This window comes from Pogona vitticeps, chromosome 3 (genome assembly GCF_051106095.1).
Source record: "Pogona vitticeps strain Pit_001003342236 chromosome 3, PviZW2.1, whole genome shotgun sequence".
In the NCBI taxonomy this organism is placed as follows: Eukaryota; Metazoa; Chordata; class Lepidosauria; order Squamata; family Agamidae; genus Pogona; species Pogona vitticeps.
Genome location: NC_135785.1, coordinates 232,106,401 through 232,118,764, shown reverse-complemented (window position 1 = coordinate 232,118,764; position 12,364 = coordinate 232,106,401). Strand labels below are relative to the sequence as shown.

The following is a 12,364-nucleotide window of genomic DNA, read 5'->3' as shown; positions in this document are numbered from 1 at the left end:
ATGATTGTACTTTTTGGGCTAGCATGGTCTGTATACTTTTTTAAAAAATCTTGAGGACAGCCTATTATGGAAATCAGTTAAGTTCAAGTCAGTAGCTCTTGTCCAATTAACTAAAATCTAGTATTTTATCTGAACAAGCTTCTGAATCTACAGCCTTAGTCATGCTTGTAAATCAAATTATGAGGCTCTGTGTAGTGCTGAGTAACATCTCATGCACACTCAAACACTACAATTAAATTCACCACCATTCAGAATTCAGTACCTGCATCTTTTTTTAGAATGGTTGTGTAACATAAAGGAGCTGACACATTTTGATGTTTCTTTCCAACACAGAATAGTACATCCATATTCCTGTCTACAGTAAGCTTTTAAAGTATAACAAAAACACTCTCCAGACCCTAACACAGTACAAAACCCTTGCCATACCAGTATTCTGAAAGAATGGCACTTAGGCACTATCTGCGTTAGGTCCACCCTCCCTCCCCAGGCTATATATCCATTCACTGCCTGCCTGAGTAAGAATAGGCTTGCATTTTCACACGCTTTCATTTATGTACAATTTCTGAATCAACCTGCTTTCAGAAAAATGAACAGGCTCTCTGGCAGCAGTTTCTCATGCAGGAGTTCTACGTTGATATTCATTGGGCAAATGCAGGTTGCTTCACAAAGGCAGCTTCAATTCCAAAGAAACATTTCCCACTGTATTAACTTTGGAGAGAACAGCGGGTCTGGGAACAAAATGAGACAGAATATTTCCCACCCTTTGTTCTAGAATTTCTATGCACTGACAATTAGGTGAGTGGGTGAATTTAAAATAACACTTAGCAATTAGAACATGGTTTTCCCTTTTATTTGTCATACAGATCATACAGAGTAGGCTTTTATCACAAGATCTCCTGCCTTATTTATGGACTTTTGTGGGGTGTTCCATAATCTTCTCCTTGTAATAAATCATGTAATGTTCTTCCGCTATTTCTTTTTTTTCCCCCTGCCCCACAGAAAAGAACATTTTGCAAGGAAAGATGGAAAGGCTGTACAAAGCCTTTTTGATTGCCAATGTTAGAAGCCATTTGTGTGGAAGCACTAGTTATTTGGATGTAAATATTGTTTATTAATTTTCTTGTTAACCAGAGATGCTTTTTATTTCCTCTAGTCTTGTTTTGTAAATGTACTTTTTAGTTTGGCCCATCTTCTGATGTTCAGATTAAGTAATTTGTGATGCACTTTAGCACATATCAAAAGTAAAGCCGTTCTCGCAGTCTTTCTTGCCACTAATCTGAGCTATTAAAGTCTGTTTCTCACATTCAGTTTTACCACATAACTTCTCTGCCAATTTTGAAATCTTAAACTTTCTCAAAGGACCCCATGAGATCTAATATCTATGTATTGGGATCCTTGTTTCTTACATGCTACAGAAGGATGGGAAATGAAACTGTGTCTGTAACTCAGTAGATTTTATCAGCTGACAATGCAGCTGGAAATGATTGTCACTATACAAAACTAATGAATAAAATTTGCCTCATTCTGGCTTGTGTCATCGATAAAGAAAATTTTAATTGTAGAGTTAGATTTTAATTTTGTAACCTGTTTGCTCCTGAGACTGGGTTTGTTAGGTGTATTGCCTATAGAGAATTTACCTAGATATTTTCTGTTGCTTGTTACATATTTTATGCAAATGTGTGCCTTCTAGTCCTCCTTCCCTCCACTTTCCCCTCTTTTTTTTGAGAAAACTTTTCTGTGTTAGCATTTGAAAGCGGAGACATGGGGAGGAGTGAGGATGATTAGTGCATGTGCCTTATGAACATTGATTTGAACCTCTTCCTCACTTTCTGCCTAGGAACGTAGATTGCTTGAGGGAATAGACTGAAATGATGTTTGAGTTTCATCTTCCATCATATTTCAGCTCAGCCCAACCAAAGCTTTCTTGCCATCTTAGGAAAACAATATATTGATGACTCCTAATGTACATAATTGTATGTAATATATATTTATTTCAGGGCCATATATTCCAGGTGCTATAAACTTGAATATCTAACATTCCTCTGCTACTTTACTAGAGAGATATTAAATATAATCTATGGCCTGGATGAGGATGTGTACTGTTCATCAGGACCATGTTCCTGGACTACAATTGCTAGTAATCCTAACTCGTACAACCTATGCCAGAACTTTGAATATTATTGTTGTTGTGCCATCAAGTCATATGGTGACCCCATAAGTCAAATATGACTTGATGGCCTCCAAAATGTCTGTAAGTCGCAAAATCCATCTCATATTTAGGCTTCTTTTTCTGCTGTCTTCAACCTTTCCCATCATTATTGTTTTTTCCAGAGACTTCTGCCTTCTCATTATGTGAAAGTCTCAGTTTTGACATTTTTGCTTCCAGAGATAGTTCAGGCTTGATTTGATTTAGGTCTCACTTCTTTCTGGCCATTCAGGGTATCTGGAAAGCTTTCCTCCAAGACCACATTTCAAACGAAACAGGTTTTATTCTTGTCAACAGGTGTAGTCATAGAATGACAGAATAAATAAATTGGAAGGGGCCTGTAAAGCCATCGAGTCCACCCCCTGCTCAGTGCAAGCAACAAAGTCAAAGTAGACCTGCTGCCTTAAATTTGATAACCTCTCGTCCACTGGAAGATCTCTGGGTAGTTTGCAACAGAGCAATATTGATAACGAAAAGCCTCCCCCGTCCTAAAAATTGGGCTGCTGAAATCATGGAAAGTGACAGAGAGGAGATCTGGAGCAGATTCCTATCTGAGCACTGGTTCCAATAATGGAAGCTGTTTAGCTTAGCATATGTTTGGGGGGAAGTTATTTAAATACGGAAGAGAAGGTACTAATGCTTAAGTAGACCTGGAAAGAGAACTGGACTTTCTCTTACTGGAAAGGGGAGATATTTGGCATGATTGAAGAGAGGTGATAGTAGTTCCACTTCATTAAATTCACAACATACACTTTAAACATACACTGTGCTGGTTTAGATATCTGGCTGTGGAGCCGGAGGTTGGGAGTTTGATTCCCCACTGTGCCTCCTGTGAGTAGAGCTAGCCTGTGCAACCATGAGTAAGCTGCAAAGTCTCAGGACACACCCAGAAGGAGGAATGGAAAACCACCTCTGAGAACTGCCTGGAAAACCCTGAAAATGTTCACCAACTTGACAACACTTTAAACCTTACTTAGGTTGTATCTTAATACTTAATGCTTTCTAATATTTAAATAAGCTGAGCCATAGAAGTTTTCATTTCAGTATCCCCAAAGTAGAGAATTTTGCAATATGGATGGAATAGAGCTGTGATTTATCTGAATGTTCACTGTCTGTGAGGAGTGAAGCTCAACATGAAGGGATGTTAAACTAATTTGCCTTTCTGTTTTGCATTTTCTGTTTTGCAGGTAACATTAGTTGTAAGGGGATGACAGAGCGCATTCACAGCATCAATCTCCACAACTTCAGCAATTCTGTGCTCGAGACCCTCAACGAGCAACGCAACCGTGGCCACTTCTGTGATGTGACGGTCCGCATCCACGGGAGCATGCTACGCGCACACCGTTGTGTGTTAGCGGCTGGCAGCCCCTTCTTCCAAGACAAGCTGCTATTGGGCTACAGCGACATTGAAATTCCTTCTGTGGTGTCAGTCCAATCCGTACAAAAGCTCATTGACTTCATGTATAGTGGGGTGCTGCGGGTCTCACAGTCAGAGGCCTTACAAATTCTTACAGCAGCCAGCATCCTGCAGATCAAGACTGTGATTGATGAATGCACACGGATTGTCTCACAGAATGTGGGTGACATTTACCCAGTGATGCAGGATTCTGCCCAGGAGACACCCCGAGGGACTCCTGAATCAGCCACTTCAGGGCAGAGCAGTGACACAGAGTCTGGCTATCTGCAAAGCCATTCCCAGCACAGTGTAGACAGGATCTATTCTGCTTTGTATGCCTGTTCTATGCAGAATGGTAGTGGAGAACGTTCATTCTACAGCGGAGCTGTGGTCAGTCACCATGAAACAGCTCTTGGACTTTCCAGAGACCATCATATGGAAGACCCAAGTTGGATCACAAGGATCCATGAACGCTCGCAGCAGCAGATGGAGCGGTATCTTTCCACCACTCCAGAAACTACACACTGCCGGAAGCAGCCACGCCCGGTTCGGATCCAAACCTTAGTGGGCAATATTCATATTAAGCAAGAGGTGGAAGATGACTATGACTACTATGGACAGCAGAGGGTACAGATTCTGGAGCGCAATGAGTCTGAGGAATGCACTGAAGATACTGATCAAGCAGAAGGCACTGAAAGTGAGCCCAAGGGAGAGAGCTTTGACTCTGGGGTCAGTTCCTCCATTGGCACTGAACCTGATTCTGTTGAACAACAATTTATAACAGGTCTAAACCGAGAAGGCCAACAAGAGCCTCCCCAAGCAGAACAAAATGATGCTTCTGCTGAAGGCATTCAGCAACAGCACATAGATGCCAACTCTTCCTCACCTGAACGATGCAATGACATTGAAAGGGACAGCACACTGATTGCTGTTAGTAACAGTACTGAAAAGGGGACACTGCAGTCTGCTGTCACTACAACAGTCGAGCAGGCATTGCCAAGCACCCAGCTGTACTTACGCCAGACAGAAACCCTCACCAGCAATTTGAGGATGCCGTTGACCTTGACCAGCAACACACAAGTGATTGGTACAGCTGGCAATACATACTTGCCCGCACTCTTTACTACACAGTCTGCTGGCACTGGCACTAAGCCTTTCCTCTTCAGCCTGCCCCAGCCCTTAGGCCAACAGGCACAATTTGTGACTGTGTCCCAGCCAGGTCTGTCAACTTTCACTGCCCAACTACCAGCTCCACAGCCTCTAGCTCCTTCTGCAGGCCACGGCACAGCAGGTGGGCAGGGTGAAAAAAAGCCTTATGAGTGCACACTTTGCAACAAGACTTTCACCGCCAAACAGAATTATGTCAAGCACATGTTTGTACATACAGGTGAGTGTACAATCCATTCTCTTATGGGTGAGACTGAGTCCAGGTAGAAAATACATTTATATATACATGGTCCATTTGGAGAAATCAGAAATAGGTATTAACATCTTACAATTCATTAAGTTATCAGTGAAGCTGGGTATTTTTTTTTAACAAAAGTGGGCAAGTATTTTTACTATGAAAGTGATTGACTTAAGCTGGAATTCTGCATGAATGTTTCTTTACTAATAAGCTAGGATTTGCTAATTCCACAACAGGAACAACAAAAGCAGTATCAACAGCTGCACTTTTCAATAATAAATGTTGCTGCTGGCTGAAAAGAAGTGAAACCCAGCAACTCTGTTCTGGCCCTCTAGAATTTTCTCCAGCTAGTTTTTGTTGTAAGAGTAAAGTGAGGAAGCAAAGAGCCATGAGTACTGCCTTGGGGTTACTGCAGGGCAAGTGTGGTATAAATGAAACTAATAAAATCATTCTGAGCACTGGAAAGAAATAATCTACATCCACCTGCCCAAATTCCAGTTAAATAATGTGTTGATACATATTTAAAACACAGTGTTTGATCAGTCTCAGGGGCAGCCCCACGTAGAATGCATTGCCATAATCTACTCTTGAGATTACCAGAGCATGGACCAACATGGTGAGGGTCCTGGTGTCAAGGTAGGGCACAGTTTTGCAGTTAAAGAAACATAGGAATTTAGTCTTTCAGGAAAGTCCAAAAACAGGGTTGGGTAACATCTGTGTCAAGAGTATTGCTCTGGCTAGTTATTTCAGAGACTGGAGGTGGTATGGTGGAGGGGAGAAAGCAAAAAACTCCAAAATCATCACAGTTAGATACTGAAATATCATTCGACAAATATAGGATAAGCATAATCTCCAGCTTTTCAAATAAAATGCTTACCATGTTTTTGGACACTTCCAGCCTGCAGAGGAATAATCTTTTGTATGTAGAAACAGCATCATAATGGACTTATTACTAATGGCAGATTTTTCTATCACCATATTATCTGCAAGGAGGAAATAACACATAAAAGTCAAATGCAAGTCAGTGGTTCCCAACCTTGGGCCCCGAGATGTTCTTAGACTACAGCTCCCAGAAATCCTGGCCAGCACAGCTGGTGGTGAAGGCTTCTGGGAATTTTAGTCCAAGAACATCATGGGACCCAATGTGGGAAACCACTGCCCTGGAAGATATTGGAATGGAATAATTAACTCTTGATTACTTGATTAATCTCTGAAAACAACAGAATATGTGGACCTGTGGTTGTTATTGCCGTCTCCCCATAGGCATACATGTTTGTGTAACAGAGTTCTCTTAAACCAGTCCTCAAGAAGGTAGAACATTCAATCATGCATTTTTAAAGGCTCTCCTATTTTTTTATTTGTTTAGTGTTTTCTTACTATTGTTAGATCTTGCAAATAGAATACTGATATATCAGAAGCTTGAAGTGGAAGAGCAGGTTTTTTATGGCACTCAAATTACTCTGTATCTCATATCAGAAAGGCAAAACAAAATATGCCCCTTGTTTTACTTGGATCAAGATTGATAACTTTTAGTAGTGAAAAATTAAAAGAACATAGTCTTAAGTTAATGCCATTTTCCAGCTGCTATTGTCTGAGTCAAGCAAAAGGGAAAGCAGCAAGCATGATAATTTAAATTTAGCTTAAAATAATGATTAAATGTCCTAAGTTGTCTGTATAATAAATGAAGAAAAACTTCCATTTACAAGGCATTCAGTGCACAGCCAGCCACAGGCAAAAATATTTATGAAATTTGGAGTGCCCAACCTCCAACAGGCATGAATTAACATCAGGTCAAATTTCAGTCACATAAAATAACTGAGCAAAAGGTTTAGTCTTGGAAACTTAAAGCACTAGAAGTAACCTTTTGTACAAAAGAACCACATTCAAATTTTAATTGCTCTGAAAAGCTTGTTCTACCACATAAGTATGTTGAGCTAACTGTGCTCTTGATAACTGAAAAGCTATGCTGAAATTATTAGAACACTCTTAACTTGTTCAATTGTTCAGAGCAACAGACTTGCTTTATGACATCTTGTCATTTAAAGAACACTGCTATCTTAGTTTTACTAAAATTCACAATTTTGCTTTATTGTTATTTGTTTTAGTTTTTCATTGAGTGCATTTAGAAATGTACTTATCATTTTTTTCAAACTTACTTATCCCTGGAATATATGAACAGTGTCATCTTTGTAAAATAAAATAGTATTTCTGTCAACGTGGAGGTATGATAGATGAGAGAAATGTTAAAAAATTACTGTAATGGCCAAAATCCTCTTGCAGATTTTTGCTGGCAGATAGGCAATAATGTAACTTGCAGCAGCAAACAGCACTAATTGACAGGTTGCAGTAGCCATTTGAATTGCTGGCTGTGCTCCAGTCTACTCACTTGCATGCAATGATTACCGTATTTTTCCATTTATAACACGCCCCATTTATAAGATGCCCCCCCAATTTTCAAACCCCAAAATTAAAAAAGCATAGCTTTCAGGATTCAGCCTCTGAGCTCAGAACATCAGACATTTTGTCTCTGTTGAATCTTGAGCCTACAGGCTCCACCTCTAAGGAGGTGTGTTCCAAATGGTTTGTTCAGGATCAGCTGATGTCAGTTCCATAAGGCTCGTGATTTGGAGGAAGCTGAGTCTCCTGACTGTAGGAAACTAAGCCTCTGTTTAAGAGGCAAGGTATGTGCCGTTTTGTTCTCTCCTGAGCTATCCCAGCTTACTTCTATGTAAAAGACTCCCCTCAATTTTTAGGGTGATGATTTTAGGAAAAAATAGAATCTTATAGATGGAAAAATATGGTAATCTAAGTGGTGACTTGTTAATAAGCAGCAGTTAGTAAATTAATACCATTTAATTTTAGCTAACCTACTTACCTTGTAGATTGAACAGAGAAGAACAGTGCATAATTATGTTAAGTATGTTTGGACTATCATGAATATTTTATTCCATAAATCTAATACATTTTTAATAGAGATTTAAGTAATTAATGCTTGTATGTGCATTAAATTTCTAGTAATAGGTTCTGTACTGGAAGAAGACATTCTGAAGATCCTATAGAAATCTCTAATTTCATCAAAGTATTGCACATGGTTGGGTTTTTTAGAGCAAAATGTTACATAAACAAGCATCTCTAAATATCCCCAGATTTAAAATAGCTCATACAAATTGAAAAGACCAATCTTGCTTGTGTTGGAAGAGAATGGTTGGTCTCACCCGTTTTCCTTTAATTCTGAAAGAATTCAGGCTTCACAAGCTGAAATATTGATACTCACAAAAGGCAATTCAAAAGGGAAAAGCCACCACTTTTTAATAAGACTGAGCATGTGTGGAACAGGCTGGCCAGCACAGATACATCATTGCAGCTTCCTGGCCTTCGAAGAGAAATGTTTGGAGGTTAATGAAAGGTTACAGAAAGTCAAAAGAGAGGTTTTCCTTAAAGAGCCAATAAAACAGACTTGCTTTAAATAAAGTAATGAAGTGACAGTCCTCCAGAAAGGGGGACATTTTACCATGTATCTCCAGGGAATTAGCATAAAATTTTGATGTATTTGTCCATTACAAAAGCAAAGAGCACTTATGTTTCTTCCAGCCCTGAGTGCTTTCAATAAACATTCTCTCAGGATTCGCTCAGGATTTCTGAGAACAATCTCATGTCACAAGTCTTCAAAGGGGAAATCAGCTCCAATCTGGGGCAGTAGGACCCAATTGTATTTTAAGCCCTTCCTGGCCAAACAGGGATTTGTGCTTACAAAGTGATTCTGTGTCTGGTTATAAAAAGACTTTAAAAGATATTTAAAAAGAATAGAGAACAAATTTTCAAAGTTCACTCATTTTATATGTGAAATTACTTTTTTTCTCTTTGTGCCTGGGATTGGTCTTACATGATGTTAAGCACAGCTTTGGTCTCTTTATCCTTTCATAGTTTCAACCATTCCACCCATCCTGTCACTATGCAATTGCTTGATAATTTTTTAAAAAACTCCAAAGATGTTATATGCCATCAAGTAACTTCTGATGTGTGGTTATTATACGAGTTAATGATCTCCAAAATGTCCTGTTATTAACAGCTCTGCTCAGATCTTGCAAACCAAGAGCATCTAGTCTTAGGTCGTCATCTTTTCTTATTGCCCCTCACCTAGCAATATTGTCTTTTCCAGTAGGTTTTGCTCAGGGCTTGCAAACTAACAGCTGTGGATTCTTTCATTGAATGAAACCAACTTAGGTCTTCCTCTTTTGCTAATGCCCCTTTCTCATTAGTTCTGTTTTCTAACTTTATGTGCATGGTAGCTTGGTTCACTCATTTTTGACCTAGAGAGAGTTCAGGCTTCACTTGATTGAGCATCCACTTTTGTGCCTTTCTGACTGTCTATAATATCTTGTAAGACTCTCCTCCAACACCTCATTTCAAATGAGTTGATTTTTGTCTCTGTCTTTCTTTACTGCCTTTTTTTCACATGGTATGGGTGATTTTGACCTTGGTTTACAGTGACAATCTTAGCTAACACCAACCTCTTCCTTTTTTATATTTCAAAAGGCAAATGGACATCTTTTGGAAAACATGCACACAACATGTCCATAAAGCTTTTGGCTCTATGTAGCTTTTCTTTCTCAGTTTGCCTAACTCAAAGACAATATTTGGAAATCTGAGCATAATTTCTAGTCTGCAGAGCAATTACAGCAACATTAGTTTACCTGAGAGGTTAAAGGATATGCATGTTTCTCTGTTATATGTTTTGCACACACTCACGCCCTTGGTTCACCATTTCATTCAGCCCAAAAAAATATTTTGGTACAGAGCAAAGACAGCCACATCTTATCCCTTGCTTCCATCCTTCCCCAGCAACCATAGTACAAAAGGCTGCTGCTTATATACCTGCTCCATAGTGCTTAAAACACTCTTTGGGTGGTTTGCAATTTAATTATGCAGGGTACACATTGCTTTATCCCCACCCCCAGTAAGCTGGGTACTCAGTTTACTGACCTCAGAAGGATGGAAGGCTGAGTCAGCCTTGAGATAGCTACCTGAGCCCATCAGGATCAAATTCAGACCATGAGCACAGTCTTGGCTGCAGCATTGCTGTTTAACTACTGTGCCAGGAGTTCTTTTTTAAAAGCCCTCAATTTTATGAATGTAGAATACAGTGCTTCTGTATCCATGATTCAAAACTCCAGCAGATGACCCGAAATTGCTGCACAGTATCACGCCCAGATTTCCAGCAGAAAAAAAGGATACCAGGCTTTATATAGCAAAGGGCAGCCTGAATGTTGACAACACCAATGGCAGCTATTGAGACGGTCTACAGAAGTGGTCCCAAACCTTTTTAACACCAGGGACCGGTTTCGTCGAAGACCATTCCTCAAGGACCTGGGGGGTGACGTGTCCGTGTGTGTGGATGGGTGTCCATAGGGGCATGTGTCTGTGCATGCGTGTGTCTGTACGTGCATGTGGAGTGTGTGTGCATCTGTGCATGCATGGGTAGGGCGTGCATGCGGGGGTGGGTGTTTGCATGCAGGGTGTGTGTGTGTACGTGCATGCATAGATGTGTGCATTTGTGCATATGGGTGGGCCAGAGTGTGTGCACATACACACATATGTGCATACACACTCATTCCTTCAGCCCTCGAAGATCTGTCTCTGGACGGACTTCCGGCTTGACGTCATGACAATACAGTCCAGGGAGACAGAGCTCTGCTCCCCGAGACTGCTTTTCAGCCTGCCAGGGAGCCCCCAAGGGGCTTAAGTCACCCCAGAGAGGTGACGAGCGAGGGGGAGATACCTGTAGATCACGAAGATAATGGCAGGAAACTCCTCAAACCAGCAGGAGAAAAACAAGCCACTTGCTTGCTAGCGGCTTGTCCAAGTCATCGGCTGCTGGAGAAAACAAGCACTAAGTTCTGGATGTTTTGCATCATGTTATCAACCTGGGTGAAACTATTTTTCTTCTCCTTTTACTAATTCTATCAATATTCCTGACTAAAACAACTCCTTAAAAGAAAGAATTCTAAGCCGTCCCCCAGCTGGAGAAAGGAAGCGGCGACAAAAGAAAGGAACGGTCCACTGCTCCGAAGGGAGGCTAAGAAGGACACGGCAAGTCTATCCTATGGAACATTAATCTGTATTTGTTGGAATCTCTTGGAAAGCAAAAGAGGGGAAATAATGGGTGTTTTTTGAACTTAGCATTGTAAATGGAGATCAGGAACTAAAGAAATCATTCTTCCTGGGCATTAAAGAGTGGAGGCAAACCCTGAAACCTTGTTATGTCTGAACAGCGGAACTGGCAGTGAGCCCAGATGAAGAGCAACAGATATCTCTTATAATGACCCGGCTTAGCTAAAACTTTTAAAGCCTGCTTTTTTTCCCTTTTGGAGCTGCACCTTGGATTAATTAATGATGATTATGGACAATTAACTCTTGGATTACAAATAATAAACTTTACGGCTTTTGATTGAGCTGGATTTACAATTAAAAACTCTAGATCATCTGGCCAGATTTGGATAGATACATGAGAACTGGACTGAATGCCGTGCTAGCCAGCAAACAGTGGGAATAACTCTTGAAACTTTGTTATATCAAATTGTAAAATTGTAAAACTAATAGTTTGCTTAGAATATAGAGTTGTGATGATCAGGTATTATTGATGACCATTGAGTATAAGGTATTGCTGATATAATTATATATTGACTGTAATTGAATAACTAAAGGGTGGAAAAGGCAGTGTAGCAGATCAACAGAACTTTGGAGGGTTGATTTGATATTTGGGGAAAAGTATCCACAATGAGCCTACCAAATCTATCTAAAACTGCCAAAAAACAGCCTCTGCACCATCATCTGGGGCTCCCAGTCCAGTACAGCAAAGGTCTATTGATACATTGCTATTTCAAGAAAAATTTCAGAAAGATCTACAAGCAACACTCCAGAAGATTCAAGATACAGTTGTATCGTACAAAGAGGAGACAAAGAAAAATCAAGAAGAAACCATGAAGAAGCCAAGCTTAATCAACAGAAACTGGAAGAGAAAATGGATAAAATCAATGAACAAATAGGCATGATGAACACTCAACTCCAAGCTATTCAGCAAAATACTATAAAGAACCAACAAAGAATTGGAAAATTGGAAAATAAGGCAGAACAAACAGAGAAGAGATTGGATGAACTGAAAAGAGAAAACCACGAACTTGTCCAGGCTAATAAAAACCTACAAGACTCAGTTGCAGTGATGGAGATGGAAAGAGCCTCAAACATTCTTAGATTTCAAAACATACCAGAAGATAAACAGGAGGACTTAACAGAACTGATGGCAACCATTTTGGCAGAGGCACTGGGAATTGAAAAAGAAGAGTTGGAAAGTGAGCTA

The 12,364-nt window shown here is 40.1% G+C and overlaps 1 protein-coding gene across 13 annotated transcripts in view; it reads left to right on the top strand.

Annotated features, from left to right (window-relative positions):
• Positions 1 to 12,364, top strand: part of ZBTB20 (zinc finger and BTB domain containing 20) — a 675,920-nt gene that overhangs the window by 624,321 nt on the left and 39,235 nt on the right. For all 13 annotated transcript variants that reach the window (XM_072993815.2, XM_072993818.2, XM_072993813.2 and 10 more), the window contains one exon: positions 3,394 to 4,989. In XM_072993815.2, coding sequence (XP_072849916.2) covers positions 3,394 to 4,989 — 1,596 coding nt within the window. The remainder of the gene's footprint in view (positions 1 to 3,393; positions 4,990 to 12,364) is intronic.